Source organism: Syngnathoides biaculeatus, chromosome 9, assembly GCF_019802595.1.
Source record: "Syngnathoides biaculeatus isolate LvHL_M chromosome 9, ASM1980259v1, whole genome shotgun sequence".
NCBI lineage: Eukaryota > Metazoa > Chordata > Actinopteri > Syngnathiformes > Syngnathidae > Syngnathoides > Syngnathoides biaculeatus.
This window is the reverse complement of record NC_084648.1, coordinates 11,507,371-11,523,545: the sequence shown is the minus strand read 5'-3', so window position 1 is coordinate 11,523,545 and position 16,175 is coordinate 11,507,371. Positions and strand designations below refer to the sequence as shown.

General features: G+C 42.3%; 1 protein-coding gene and 1 pseudogene across 1 annotated transcript in view; one reads left to right on the top strand and one right to left on the bottom strand.

Moving 5' to 3' along the window:
- inpp4b (inositol polyphosphate-4-phosphatase type II B) overlaps positions 1-16,175 on the top strand; it is a 181,196-nt gene that overhangs the window by 140,932 nt on the left and 24,089 nt on the right. Inside the window, 2 exon segments of the mRNA XM_061828785.1 lie at positions 3,877-3,985; positions 15,581-15,764. Coding sequence (XP_061684769.1) covers positions 3,877-3,985; positions 15,581-15,764 — 293 coding nt within the window.
- On the bottom strand, positions 8,144-8,262 carry LOC133506834 (5S ribosomal RNA; annotated as a pseudogene).

The window sequence follows — 16,175 nt, the reverse complement described above, 5'->3', positions numbered from 1 at the left end:
CGTCCCCCATTTTTTGATTTTACTCAAATTGGTTGCCATCAGCGGCACGGTGGATCAGCTGGTCTCACAGTTCTGAGGACCTGGTTTCGATCTCGGCCCTGCCTGTGTGGAGTTTGTATGTGCCTGCGTGGTTCTTTTCCGGGCACTCGGGTTTCTTTCCACATCCCAAAAACATGCAACATTAATTGGACACTCTAAATTGCCCCATAAATGTGATTGTGAGTGCAGCTGTTTGTCTCTAAGTGCCCTGCGATTAGCTGGCAACCAGTTTAGGGTGTAACCTGCCCGTTGACAGCTGGGATAGGCTCCAGCACTCCCCGCAACCCTCCAGAGGATAAGCCGCAAAGAAAATGGATGGATGGATGGATGGATGGATGGATGGATGGATGGATGGATGGATGGATGGTTGCCATCAGACAAAATGCGCCCATATGCCCAAGTCGTCATGAAAGGAAGCCTAGAAATTCTAAAGTGATCCCAAATGGGGAACTTCCCATTTTCTTTTTAGACATTAAAACTTGACACTTTTTTCGTGGGACTACTCATGAAAGACTTCTCTTCCAAATTTTATGTTCTTAAATCAAACTTGCTTTGACAGGTTGAATTAAAAAAAAACAAGACTTCTATCAAATTTTCAGCTCAATCTGTTGAGATGTGGAATATAGAAAATGCAAAACATGTGACCCACAAATCCTCAAACTAAATAATTACTGAACCACTGAGCACTACATTACAGAAGCGTAGTGCTGCCACACCAAAAAAAAAAGGTCTCTACCACATTATAAAGTGATATGTTTCACATTATAATGTGGTTCGTTTCACATTATAATGTAAATCATTTCACATTATATTGTGCTTCGTTTCATGTTATAAAGTAGATAAAAGGTCTCCACCCACCTGAACCGGAAGTTTATGATCTGATACGATCCACATTATAATGTAAAACTATTCACATTATAGTATGAAACATACCACATTATAATGTGGTAGAGACCATTTGTTTTTGGGTTTTTTTTGGTGTGCTAGCAATACGCTTCCATATTACCTTTGTCAATTCTTTATTTTGTAAAAGAGTGATTTACGGTTTTATCGTTACAGTAAAAAATGGGGGACTTATATTTTGGTGATTTATCTGGCAATCACTACTTCTTCTGGGTACTAGTTTTTTTTCCCCAGAAATGATGGTTTTCCTCTGATTTAAACACATCCCAAAACATCTGTGGATTCTATCTAATTAATCTTTCATGAAAGGTGATAAATGACATTCACTTAAACTAACACGCAGATGCACTAGCACCCAAGCCGAGCAGTACTTTGTGGGTCTTCGATCAATGTCTGAAACACCATTTCTGGGTTGTTTTTGCAGACGTTGAAGTTTGGGTTCACGGAAGCAGCCGGAGAATAGAATGGAATGCTTTATACTTTATGTAAACGTGAAAGTCTTTTCTCTTCCATGTAATGTCTTCTGCTTTTCCTTTCGGCTTGTCCCGTTAGGGGTCGCCACAGCGTGTCATCTTTTTCCATCTAAGCCCATCTCGGGCATCTTCCTCTTTAACTCCCACAGTCTTCATGTCCTCCCTCACCACAGCCATCAACCCTTTCTTTGGTCTTCCTCTCACTCTTTTGCCTGGCAGCTCCACCCTCAGCACCCTTCTACCAATATACTCACTCTCTTATCATTCCTGAGTGTTTTATGACTGTTGTCGGCTGTCAAGCAAAGCAAGAAGAAGAAAAAGACATGCCCACTGTCTATACATGAGGAATTCTAATAACTAGGCTAAGAACAAAATGAGCTTCTCATGCTGTACCTGCATGTGTTTTAGTCTGTTTAGTAGCACACAGTTCAAATTTGGTACAACTCATACAGGGAACTGACCTAAAAATGGCTGCTTCAGGCCAAAATGCTGGACATATTTTCCAACATTTGTAGATTTTGTTGCTGGAATGTAATTTAAAAATGCACATGAGAGTTTAAACTTGGATTGAACTACAAATTAGAGACGGTGGCACTGAAGAGACAACAGGAAGCAGAAGTGGAGGTGGCAGAAATGAAGATCTTGAGGTTCTCGCTCAGAGTTAGCAGGTTGGAAATGGATTAGAAATGAGCTCATTAGAGGGACAGCCAAAGTTGGATGTTTTGGAGACAACGTTAGAGAGAGCAGACTTCAATGGTTTGAGAGAGTGAGTACATTGTGCCAGGGAAAAGAGCGAGAGGAAGACCAAAGACAAAGTTGATGGATGTTGTGAGCGAAGACATGAGGGCAGTTGGGGTTTGGGAAGATGCAGGAGACAGGCTAAGATGGAAAAAGATGACACGCTGTGGCGATCCCTATCGGGACAAGCCTAAAGGAAAAGAAGAAGAAGAATTTTTTTTTTCTAAATCTGAACATATCAGATGTATATTTCTATATTTATTTCAGACAAGGCAGTCAGGTGTTGTTGTTTTTTTTATGATATAATCTGTTCAAAAACGACTTAAAGAAAACAGAAGGGTCCTTTCGTGTCAGATTTCCGGAGGACACAAACGAGCGCAGACAGTGTCATTGTGTCCCGATTGCACTTGGCTGTACTTTCTTTACCGCGGGAGAACCAATTAACAGCAAGTCGGACTTCTGGAAAGCCCGCAGGGGGGTGGGGGGGGGCGGCTATGAAAAGAAGTGTGATGGGTATCAAATGCCACGCGGCCCCGACACGCGGCGATGATTAATGGAAGTGGGTTGGAGCAAAGTCACCGAGCGCCCCACGGAACCGTATGTGTCAAAAGTACTATTGCGGTTTTATGGTGCGCCGAGAATAAGGCTCGGGGTCTTCTAGTCACAGACCCGTATCACCTGCGGTGAAATGCGGTCATGAACGCGGGGGAAAAAACAAGAGCGTTGGGGAAAAAAAAACCTATTGAAATAAGAGTTGAGACGTGTCATTTGAGTTTATCTCTTGCAAGAAATGGTCAAAAACTGTACAGCAGGCACACACAATTCTCTGGCCAGGTGAGGGAGGGAGAGAAGGGATAGACGCTTGCTACCATGTGCAAAAATTGCATTTGTATTTGTCACATAGAGTAATCCACATAAAACAGAGAGGATCATGAAAAAAAGGTCCGCAGGAGTTCAAATGTTTTTATGATTTCCTGTCGTCTGAAACAGCATAGACAGAAAATAACCAGCAGGGCGTTAACAACACGCAGCTTCGCAATCATGAACCCATGTTACATAAATCTCAAGACGTTCAATTGTTCAGCACAAACCACCTTCAAAGGAGTCTTATCAATATTATGATGTAACCTGCTCTCCTGATTGACACACTAGCACAAACTGACATGGCGTCACACACGGGCAAACAAACACGCCTACCGACATTTCATCGAAAACAGCTTCAGTCGTTATCTCAACTTTTGGCAAAAACACACAATACAATAATAGAGAAATTGTATTAATAAAGTAGATAAATGGGGTATTATTTGTTGCTGCTTTGGAGAAAAGCAGAAACAAATGTTTTGCCTTGCCGTTGTCTTTTCCTTTGGTGCATTCCAAAACCGCAAAAGAACAACCTAACAAGTAGTCATAATTTCATTGCTCCATCATGAGCAAAAAAAAAAAGAAAAAAGCACTTTTTCAGCAAATAATGAAGCATACGTTTGACCGAAAAAATCTGTGAATTGACAAGCTGACAAAAGTCGAACCGAAAATATGCGTATGAAAATAACTGATCTCAGTGACTCCACTCGTCAATTTTACAGCACTTTAGGAGAATATTTGTTGTTGTCGTGTGAAGTGGAAGAGAAGTTCGCCTGGCATATTAGTGAGTCGCAAACTCTCTCCAATACGTGCGCGCGCGAAGAAGACGCCACTTGACTCGGTGTCACGTTATCTTTCGCAGACGCGTCGTACGACATCGTCACGGCGGGCGCCCCCGCCGCACACTTCCAGGGCTTCAAGGGCGGCGGTCTCCAGCGCCTCCTCAGCAGATACGAAGCTGAGAAGAAAAGGTAACTCCGCCCCCCGCAGATGCGTGGATTTGTCCGATTTCCCTTTTCTTCTTCTCCAATTTTAACTTTCAAAACGGAATTTCCCCTTTGAGATCAATTTTAACCACTGTTCATCTCGAAAAGATACTTTCCCGGTACTTTTCCATGGTACTGTATTGTTTTTTTTTTCATATGTAGTTTTATCAACGTTAAAGGTGTTTCCAAAAGATCACAAAAAACAGAAATTGCTGAGTTTATAAGTGAATGAAACACGAATATGCGTGGTATAAAAGTAGCTCATAATGTAAATGGAGGGTCAATAAATGTCACACGCCCTCTTTTTTTCCTCTTTTTGTTTCAGCATTATGTTGTTCATTATATAAGTAAAAAAAGGGTACAACATATTTAAGGTAGAATGGTACTTAATAATATGACTTTGACTTTCAACCACACATGACAAACATTGGGGAGTCCAATGCACAAAGTTCTTTGTTCACGAAAAGTTGATCAATGCTGGGCCCGGTGTGATGGTCTGAGCGCTCCCCCCGTGCTGAAAAGTCTCCTTGTGATTAATGCACATGCGTTACTAGCAGGGGAACTCTGGGTACGTAGCTGACGCGTACTGGGAAATCCCCCGGTCTCATAGTTCCCCTTCTTCTACATAGAGGGAGCTAACATATGTTATATCCTAACCTTAAAACAAAAGTTGATAAAAAGATATAAACTATGTGCGTTCGCTGTGTTCGTCTTTCTGAGACGTCCGTTGCGAACATGAAAACTCGGCGACAAGTTGTTGAATGGCACATATTGAAGCATGGATGGGGATGTTTCAGACTGACCGGAAAATGGCAAAATATACGCGCATGCGCATTAATCACAAGGAGGCTTTTCAGCACCGGGAGCGCTGAGGCCGACAAAGCTTACGAGAACGGGGAACCAAAAAAAAAGATGACCCGTTTTTTTCACGGTGAACGCTTGACGTGAAATCGGGTGTCTGTCATGACAGGATACACAAAAAAGTTCCTGAAACGGACTGTTTTCGTAGCAGCAGTTTTGGGCAAATTCCAGGCCTTGCGCATCGCGCCCATGAGGGAACTTCCCCAATTAAGCCCTGGATCGAGCGCTATCATAAATCTCAAGGACCCACGACCCGAGCAGCCATTTTGGGCAAATTCCAGTGCTCGCACTTTGACTGGCGCCCATTAAACCCGCTGTGAGTGCAACCAATAAAAAGAGTTTCCCGGGGCCAGGAAGTTTTGCCAGCCTGTTGTACTCCGTTTATTTATTCTTTTTAAAAGCTTCCCCGAGATCCCAAAGCCAAATCTGTCTAAGGTGTGGCCACCGATGTGATTTCCTCAAAAACCGAAAGAAGAGCGCTCTGGGCCCATTTGGACTCAGAAGCGAGCTGCGTGTCGCCGCCGTTCCCTGGGCGGTCACTTGAATGATGCCAGAACAAAATGAAGGCTGATTTTTTTTTTTTTTTTTTCACTCGCTCCCCAAGCTCCCCCGTAGATTGCAAAGCCATTACAATACATGCCAGATCCAATTAACGGAGGAGTTTGCAGCGGCACCAGGAGTGGACTGCAAGGAAATGGATGCAGAAAAGGACTTTTTTTTTTTTTTTAATGGAACAAAAATGAAGACTTTTTCACGCTGACGCACACAAGTGATGGTCACTCCTGTCTGCTAGCGTAGCATTACGGCGATAAGATGAGCGTATTGTAAAGAGTCCATTGAAGTGAAAAGGAGAGATTAGACTTGAGAGACAATCCTCAAAGGAGATAAAGCTTTTTGTTTCATATTGGACTTAGCTAATAACTCGCTGTAGCTTAAAAAACTTTCCAATTTTCCGCCTGGCTAGCCGCCGAGAGCCCGCCGCTTCACCTTATCCGCGGTTCCGACGCGGTCCGTTTGTCAGTCCTCTTGGTGAGTATGACTTAATGTTGTTCCCCCTCAGTTACGCTCTAATGGAGCTTTGTCTGACTCCACTTTTTGTAAACCTCACTCAAAATATTTAGGGACACCACTCTAACGGATGAAATGGTGTTGTTGGAAAGGCTACATTTTTGGCCCTAATCTTCTGTTGTTTGCTAAGCCTCAGTTGAAAGCAATAAAAATATTATCCATCAGTCCATTTTTCAAGATGCTTATCCTCAGAAGAGTCGTGGGAGTGGTGGAGCCAGTCAGCCACAGGGCATTGAAAAAAATTTACTTTTATGCAATTTTGTGGCATCCTGTTACCATTTAAACTAAGATGATGCCTCGGTTCTCGACCACAATCTGTTCCAGAAAATGGTTCGAGAAGTGATTTGTTCAAAAAGCAAATCGATGTTTCCCATTACAATGAATGGAAAAAGAAATAATGTGTTCCAAGCCTAAAGAATTGGCCTTTTTTTTTTGTTTTTAGCTTTTCCTGTTAATAAACTGCATAGTAGAAATACATCTATAGTTTAAATACTTTATATAATAAAATAATTTAAGAAATATATATATAGATTTTTTTGCTTAAAATGTATGCTTTTGTAGTAGAGTACGCAAGGTTGGGAGTGCATTGCCGTATATGTAGCGACTCGGCCCCCAGCCTTGTAAACTTTTTTTTATGAACAAAAGTGCAGAATAACTTTAAGCAAGCAACTTGCCTTCTTTGGTACCATGATCGGGGGCTAACACTGTAGTCCTCGATAAGAAGAAAAACAACAGTCACTACCAGGACACGTCTGTGTACAGAGGTTGCGATATACAGAATAACAATAGTCCGCTGGTTGCGCCACTCGCGTTATGTCATTTCTGGGGTTTTTTTTCGTGGGACGTTTGAATTAACAATAACAAAACGCGTCGTGGGTGGGTCAACTGCTTGAGCCGTGCGCAATGTTGTTTCCGGGTTTTTTCAGGGGGCGTTCGAATTGACAATAACAAAGCGCGGCGTGGGTGGGTCAGCTGCTTGCGCCGCGCGCGTTATGTTATTCCCGTGTTTTTTCGGCAGCGTGGGAATTCACAGCAAAGAGCGTCGTGGGTCAGCTGGTCTGGCCACGCGCAATATGTTATTTCTGGGTTTTGTCGGGGGCGTTCGGGTATTGATTTCCATTCGAAAACAGAAGCAAAAAAAATCTCCAAATTTTCGTTTGAAAACGGGCACGTTCGAGAACCGAGGCTTTACTGTATGTAAATGAATTGTGGTGCTTTATTTTGGAAAATGTAGTGCTTTGCCACCTTCTTGTAGCATATTGCTGCCAAAGAACTATGTTCAAGTGAGTTGAGGAATTAAATTTAGGCACAAGTAGTTTTTTCATCATCTTGTGGCATCTATTATAATAATAATCATCATCATTATTATAGTGAGGGTTTTGATTACTCTCTGATTATTGCTTTTTCCGTCTGCTTTTTCATAATAGCAACAGCCCTGACCTTTTTTTGTGCCATGGACTGGTTTCACGCGAGGCAATATTTTGATACACTGGCATAAAAACAGTTCATAAATGATTAAAACTCCAGTTCGCCATTATGATGAATGTAGCTGTTGTAACGTGTGCAGCCGGTCCTGTTGGGTTCCACTTTGGAATAATCCAAGACAATGAAAACAGAATCCTTTCAAAACATGTTCTGCCATTGCGTTGACCTAGAAACTCTACAATGCAAATAAAAAAAAAAAACATAATTAGTTTTTCCCTCACTTGCAATATTTCTTGAACCCATCCATCGGTTTTCTCTATGCAGTAATCATAAAACCAATACAAAAACATAAATACGTGTGTGTGTGTGTGTGTGTCTATAGTATATACTAGGCCAACAAATAGCCAATAATGGGAAAAAATTATGTATTGAAACCCCCTTTGTGTACACCATTGTATAGTCACAATGTAAACATAGGCGATGAAAAAAACTAATTACCTGTTCGTGTCTCTCAATCTTCGGTCTATGGTGAAATCAGTGAATACGCTTAGATTGGGGCCGCACTCGCTGCCTTCCCGCTTCCCTCATTGCTAAACCAGAGAAAACTGCTGGTATATTCACATACTTTTCCTGATCTGATCGTGGAGTTGTTCAACTGACAGCATTCTTCTTTTCCTTTCGGCTTGTCCCGTTAGCGTGTCATCTTAGATGAACGCATGTTTGCTTGGCACAGTTTTACGCCGGATGCCCTTCCTGACGCAACCCCTCTGCGTTTTAGCCGGGGAGAGAAGCTCACAGCACCTGGTACTCCCAGGCGGACTCCCGTCCAAGTACTAACCAGGGCCAAACCCGCGTAGCTTCCGAGATCTGACGAGATCGAGCGTTCTCAGGGTAGCAGGGCAGTAAGCGTTGAACTGTCTGCATTGTTGCATTCGTTTTAATGCCAAGTAAAATATTGTCTGAGAAATTTAACTTACTCAAGGTCAGATGTTTGTGTGTGTGTGTGACAGCAAGTTCTTTTTCTTAATTCAAATGATTTTTCTTCTGAATGTTTTGCTCGAGGTAGTCCAGCTTCCATTGACAACTTTAGCGTCGCTGCGTGTTTGGCAGAGAACTTTTTCTCACTGGAAAAACGAAAAAATCTCACCCACTTGCACCGCTTGTTCTTCTATTTGCACATGCTCGGACATGCATTCCATCTTAAAAGAACTGCAGTTCTTTTTTATTTTGGTTCGGGGAGCCGAAGCATCACATTCACTACCCGCTTCGTTTCGCCATGATATGGGGTGAGCATTAGCATTACTGAACTCCACCGCGCTGTTATTGTTATGGAGTGTGTACGAGCGCAGCACATGCGCAAATACTGTCAATGCCGTGATTGGTTGCGTAGCGTGTTTGCGTCGTATCGTATGATCGGCAGGACGGCTGTCACTCACCGAATTACACAGCAAAATGATACAGGAAGAAACGTTATATATCAAATTTGTGTGCAAGAAGTGCGCAATTGCGCAGATGCGCAGCTTAAAGGGAACATTGAAGTGGACCCCTACATACTTGTGGTAAACTTCCCACATATTAAACTCATCCTCCATTTTCATTCTCGTTTATCCTCACAAGGGTCGCGGGCACGCTGGAACCTCTCCCAGCTATCTTCGGCCGGGAGGCGGGGCACACCCTGAGCCGGTTGCCAGCCAATCTCAGGGCACAGACACAGACAACTATTTGCACTCATATTGTCACCTTTGGGTAGTTAGTCGGCTGGGCTCACGGTTCTGAGGACCCGGGTTCAATCCTAGCCCCGCCTTTGTGAAGTTTGCATTTTCTCCCCCTGCCTGCGTGGGTTTTCTCCGGGCACTCCGCTTTCCTCCCACATCCCAAAAACATGCAACATTAATTGGATGCTCTAAATTGCCCCTAGGTGTGATTGCGAGTGCGACTGTTTGTCTCGATGTGGCCTGTGATTCCAGTTCAGGGTGTACACCGCCTCCTGCCCGTTGACAGCTGGGATAGGCTCCAGCACTCCCAGCGACCCTCATGAGGATAAGCAGCAAAGAAAATGGATGGATGAATGTGTAGTTAGTCTTCAATTACCTACCACACGTGTTTTGGGGATGTAGGAGAAAACCGGAGTACCCGGACAAAACCTGCACAGGAACAGGGAGGTTATGCAAACTCCACACAGGCTAGTCGGGGATTCAGACTCCGGTCCTCAGAACTGTGAAGCAGATGTACTCACCAGTTGTCCACAGTGTTGCCACATACAACCTCATATCCTAATGTTGTTTTTTTTTTTTCATGATTTATTTCGAGCGGTCCACTTATGAAATTATTTCGATCCGGAAGTCGTTTCGTCGCGTGAATTTTTCATCAGTAGAAGCACTTTTTACAATGATAAAGTATCTGACTGACCCCAAATAAAAGTTTCACTGTTGAAGTAGTCTAAAAGTCAAAATTAATAAAAACAATCGAGTCACTCTTGAATGCTTGTCTAAAACCTTTTTTTTTTTTTGCCCAACTGTGTTTTAAAACTGTAGATAAAGGACAGCTGTGAGAATAAAGTTATATATATATGTATGGATATTGAAAAAAAAAAGTAGTCATCTGTACGTGTGTCGGCAGCTGTCCGTTTAGCAGCAAAATTATTGGGCTCTCTCGACTGCTTCGTCCCCATCATGAAGCCTATCATGCCTCCGTAACTCCTCGCCTCTGATGTGAACATTTGATTGAGATAATTGACAATCGATCGGATTTCTGAATCATCCAAAATGTGATATCTAGGTTCGCCGCTCAGCCCTACCCAGAATATATATATATATATATATATATATATATATATATATTTATATATAGTGGCTTTCTTCTACCCGTCTGCAATCTGTTCACTGCGATATTAATCCATCACACCTGGACACAAACGCAGAGAAGCGCAGAGGTGTTAGCGGGAGGCCAATAAAAGAGCAATTTGTCTTTGTTCCCGTGCCCCAGAAAAGAGGCGGGGACCCTCAGCTGGCGGAGTCCGTCGGGCGTCTGCGTGGATGAACGCGCGCAGCTTTCGCCATCCATTAAAAAAACCTTCCGTCGGCCGAACTTGGCAATGGCCGGCACGTCTGATGTAGTTTGTCTTGCCGGGATGGGTCCCGGAAGAGCTTAATCAATATTTGCATTTAGTATTCTTTGGGAGGGCGCCGAAGCGAGCGCACCCGGCATTTATCTTCCTTTAATACATTCAGTCGCGCTTTAATTGCTCTTATAAAAGTCTGCCTGTAATGGAACCCTATAGGCACTGCATTTATGGAGGTGATCTAATCTTGCATTAACGGCCTCTTTCTGACTCCTTCGGAAATATAACACGATATATTTCTCCGCGAAAGGCCTGAAGATGACTGCGTTTTGACGGCAATATGAATTAGGGACGAGCTTGTTGATTAACAAACAACAAATCTGAGAGTGGACCGAGGCTTTTGCACAACGCCGTATGGGTTTAAGATGTGATGTCGAGCAGAATTACATTGAGCAAAGTTCTTCCGGGAGCACCTCTGGGACTGTCTTGGAAACCCTTCTTTGAGACCCCAAACCTGTCTTGAAACTAGACTTTTTGAAACCCTACGAAACCCGACTTTGAAGGCCTAACCCTAATTTGAAACACAACTTGGAAGCCATAACCCTTTTGATCTCATTTCTCATATCACGCCTGTGGCAAATGAGATGAGGTGGTCGAGAGGTCACATGGGCTCAACAGGATTCGGGCTTCAAAGCAGGGCTAGGATGTCGAAAGAGGGTTGGGGTTTCACAGTCCAGTTTCAAGGCAATGTTGGGGTCTTAAAGTTGGGTTTCAATCGAGGTTTAGTGTTACGACATGGCAAAATCTTGCAAAGTCAGGGTTTTCCAGTACGAGGTTCTAAAGTAGGGTTTGAAAGTTGGGTTTTGGGTTTTATAGTCGGGTTTGAAAAGGGTGAAGTGACACGTAAACCTGATGAGATTTACCCAGGGGATGGTTCAAAACTGGATACAAGGGTCTCCAATTCAGCATTTTGTAATACAATTCACCCCAATTACATTATGATTCTGTATTATTCCGTTCAATTACAATACAATACACTCCAATTGAGATACGATGCGATGTTTTACTCTGATTAGATATGATCCATATTATATGATTAAGTCCAATTATAATGTGTAATGGTATGATTCAAACTATGACTGTTATATGACTGTTTACTGTGAGTATGACACGATTCTGTCCAGTTATGGAACAATGCAATTCAATTAGTTATGATTTCCAAAATGCGATTTAGTCAAATAGGCGGTACGGTGGTGGATCAGCTGGTAAAGCGTTGGCCTCACAGTTCTGAGGACCCGGGTTTGATCCCGGCCCCGCCTGTGTGGAATTTGCATGTTCTCCCCGTGCCTGTGTGGGTTTTCTCAGGGCACTTCGGTTTCCTCCCACATGCCAAAAACATGCAACATTAATTGGATGCTCTAAATTGCCCCTAGGTGTGATTGTGAGTGCGACTGTTGTCTGTCTTTGTGTGCCCTGCGATTGGCTGGCAGCCAGTTCAGGGTGTAGCCCGCCTCCTTCCCGTTGACAGCTGGGATAGGCTCCAGCACTCCCCGTGACCCTCGTGAGGATAAGCGGCAAATAAAATGGATGGATGGATGGATGGTTGCCATCAGACAAATCCTCTGCAGTTCAAACCAAGTTCAAGATGAAATTTCACCTCATACATATCACTCCAATTAAGATCCGGCACCATTCAGATCAGTGACGACGTGATTCTGTCCAGTTTCGATACATTTCACTCCAATTATGACACAATTGGACAAAATAAGATTTCATGTTTCACCTTAATTATGATACGATTAACTCCATTTAAGATACGATACCCTTCAGTCCGGTGATGACATAATTGCATCCAGTTACAATATGATTTACTCCAATTGTGATGCAATTCACACAATAGGATTTACTTCAGTTAAATGTGATTTATACCATACAACTTACAATTTTATTACAATTTACGATGATTCACTCCAATTAAAATCATTCAGTCTAGTAGCAATATTATTTTTGTGCATTAAAACACAATGCAGCTAAATTACATTGGGTTACACTCCAACTAAAATGCAATAGAATTTCATAATATGTGATGCCAACATTTTTTGTCATTCTTTAACATCCTGCCTATTGTGAAATTGGTAAACATGTTTCTCTTGTGTCTAAAAATAGCTCTACATACAAGTACACTTTCAGAAATTACACATACTGTAGATCCCGAATGCTTCTGCCACCCCCCCCCTTTTTTTTCCATCCCTTGTAATTTAGAGCAAGGCGTCTTTCATGGAAAACAATAGCAAGCGGAAAGAACAAACTAAACTTTGAAGTGGTGCGCCGAGGTCTCAACAGGAAGCAGCCCTAACCCCCCTCAACAAAAAAGAAAAATAACAAGTTCTTCGGGGAACAAAAAAGCCAAGCGCTGGTAATCCGGAGAGCTTGTGGGAACGTCTTCACCTGCGTGTAAGTGTTTATTTGCCAGACGGATTCCAGGTGTAAAAAAAAAAAAAAAAAAAAAAAAGCACGCCGTGGACTTCCCCCTCGCTGTTCAATCAGACATGCCGAGATTTTGAAAGCGTCGCAATTTATGAGTGGACCTCTTCCATTTTCATGCTGGTATTTATTTATGTATATATTTAGCATCATACCTCGTGAGACCTCACAAGTCACCACTGACAGAAATACTGATGAGGCAATTACAGTGTCTCAAGCATTTCCTCAGTCCCCCTCCCACCTACTTTCCTACCCCAACATTTATCGGTGGCCACAACGGCTGCCTAAAGGGATTACGTTTGTACTTCAACAGCATCGTCATTAAACTGCAATCGCTGACGAGATTGTCCTCGTCTGACAGCGTTGAAACTTTTTCTTAAATATCTGAGAACTTTTTTAAAACTTAGAACATCCACCCATCCATCCATTTTCTTAGCCGCTTATCCTCACGAGGGTCGCTGGAGTGCTGGCGCCTATCCCAGCTTTCAACGGGCAGGAGGCAGGGGAAACCCGGAATTGGTTGCCGGCCAATCGCAAGGTACATCGAGACAAACAGCCAGGCTAACATTCACACCTAGGGGCAATTTAGAGTCTCCAATTAATGTTGCAGGTTTTTTGTAATGTGGGAGGAAACCGGAGTGCCCGGAGGAAAACCCACACAGGGACAGGGAGAACATGCAAACTCCACACAGGCGGGTCCGGGATTGAACCCGGGACCTCAGAACTGTGAGGCCAATGATTTACCATCTGATTCACAGTGCCGCCTAAATTTAGAATAACATTACACTATTCTTTTCAAGCAAAGATCCCACTTTATTCTCCTCATGAATTCCAATTCCAAATTCATCCAATACTGTGTCATCCATCCATCTATTTTCCTCGCGGCTTATCCTCATAAGGGTCGCGGGCTGTGCTAGAGCCTATTCCAGTTGTCACCAGGTAGGAGGACGGGTAAACCCTGAACCAGTTGGCAGCCAATCCCAAGGCACATGCACACAAACGACCAATCCGGCTTACAGTCACACCGAGGGGCAATTTAGAGTGTCCAATTAATGTCGCATGTTTTTGGGATGTGGGAGGAAACCGGAGTACCCGGAGAAAAACCAACGCAAGCACGGGGAGAACATCCAAACTCCACACAGGAGGAGGATTTGAACAGGTCTCTTTTTTTGTTTGTTTTTGAAGAATTCTTTTGCTTTTCCCGTCCACCAAATGGGCCTTTTAATATGATTTGTTTTCTTACTGCCCAAGACATCGGCCAAATCACGACTCATATCTTGAAAAGTTTCAATGGGGTCACTTGTAACTTGAGGTTCACTGTTAATATTTTCGTCTTTGACTTGACTTAGTTCTAGACTACATTTTTCTCAATGGGGCAGATTTTGCTGAGGAAAATGTGGCGTCATCGTAGCTTTCTTGCTCTCTGATACAGCAATGGTGCCTTTGGACTTACCGGCTCCGAAGACCAACCTCGATTCAAGATTTACAAATGGCTGCCACGCTCATGGTGGGACGTCAGCAAGAAAAAAAATAACGCTAAACTCATTCCAAGTCGCCGGAATGTTCACCCCGAGAGAGTGTTTGACTGGAGTCATTTGGCCCCAGATCTCGGAAGTGACAAAAGTTGTTTTTGTCTGAGACGAAATGGGAAAGATGAAGTATTCGCAAATCGACACACGTGGAATGACATTGGACCATGTGACAGACAGCTCAGTCTGAAAATCTGGAGAGTTTTTATGCACTTATGGAATGAAGCCAGAACTTGAGTCAGTCATCTCATTTTATAATAATTGACTTTATTATTCTACATACAGTGTTATATTATCTTTAGATAATTAAGAACCAGTCTACTAATAAGTGTACCATGTGTGGTTGATATGTTAATGTTGTAATCATTTCTAGTACTGTATTTATTTATTCACATATTATTATTGTCATGGCTTTCTCCACCTCAGAATAGTGTAATATTAATATTTTATATTTTTATAATTTTTAAAAAATCTGATCTTGAAAAATGTATTAATAAATATTTATAATAATTAATATTTAATTGGTTAATCTTGATATTATTTTTAGTGTAATAATAGTAATAATACAATAATATTCTAAATCTATCACTAGTTTATTTTTACAATATTCTTCTGTGTACACATTGTATGGCTGTGTGTGGTAATTTTTCTGATTTAAAAAAAATAATAATTATTAACTAAATTGTTCCTCAACCAGGCCATTCATAATCACAGGTTTCACTGTATGTATATGTTATGTATACACTGGAACCTCATTTTTTCCCCATTTTTTCAGAAATATATCACTTTATTTCTGGAGTATTCAACCCAGATTTATACAAAATAACAGCGTCGTTCTTGTCATATTTCAACATTTTCCTTTACAGACCACGCACGCGAGAAGCACGCTTCTTGCATATGCGCAATCTTGAACTCATGTTACATCAACAACTTTGTTCAGTTAATAAATTATTCAACACAAACACACGCCCTCCCCACGAGACTCAACCATCGAGTTAGCGAGACTCCGATCCGAAATGACACGAGGTGCGTTCGGCGTCTGTCGACAAAAGAGGACATCTCAAACACAGATGGAAAAACAAACACTTAACTTTTAATCATCACAATAATAGAGGATTTATTTTATTTTTTTTTTGTGGTTTGTCACCGCAGCTTCAGCACGGCCTACCAGTGCATCTACTACTCGCCGGAGCACACGGCCAAAGCTCAGGAGGTTCTGAGCAGCGTCAGCCTCCTGCAGCCGCTCATCAGCAGCTTAGCCGACCGACTGCTGCACGCCGCTCGCGAGCAGTCCTCTCCCGGCCTGAGGGAGGCGCTCAAGGACCTCTCCGACAAGGTGAGCAAACCCGCGTGGCATTCCGCATTTTCGCAAGTACATGGGGCTTTGTAATCATGGTGACTTTTTAGACTTTATTCACGGAACATTACTCACATTTTTGGGGGGGCATAAATATGACTACGTTCATAGTATGGCATTTACTATTACATATTTTATTTATGGCAAAATACAACTTAATTCCCTGCCTGTTACTACTTTTTCCTCCCAAAAATCTAACCCTGGAAATTGCTTATTTGATTTCAAATTTACACATTTTTTTTCTCAAATTAAAGCACTTTATTCCTTTACATTTTACATTTTCCTCTAAAAAGAAAGAACATCATTTACACTTTATTACCTCATTTTTACTTCATTTTCCTCAAACAGATCTGACTTTTTAAAAGTGCCTTTAATTATGAAAATAAATTA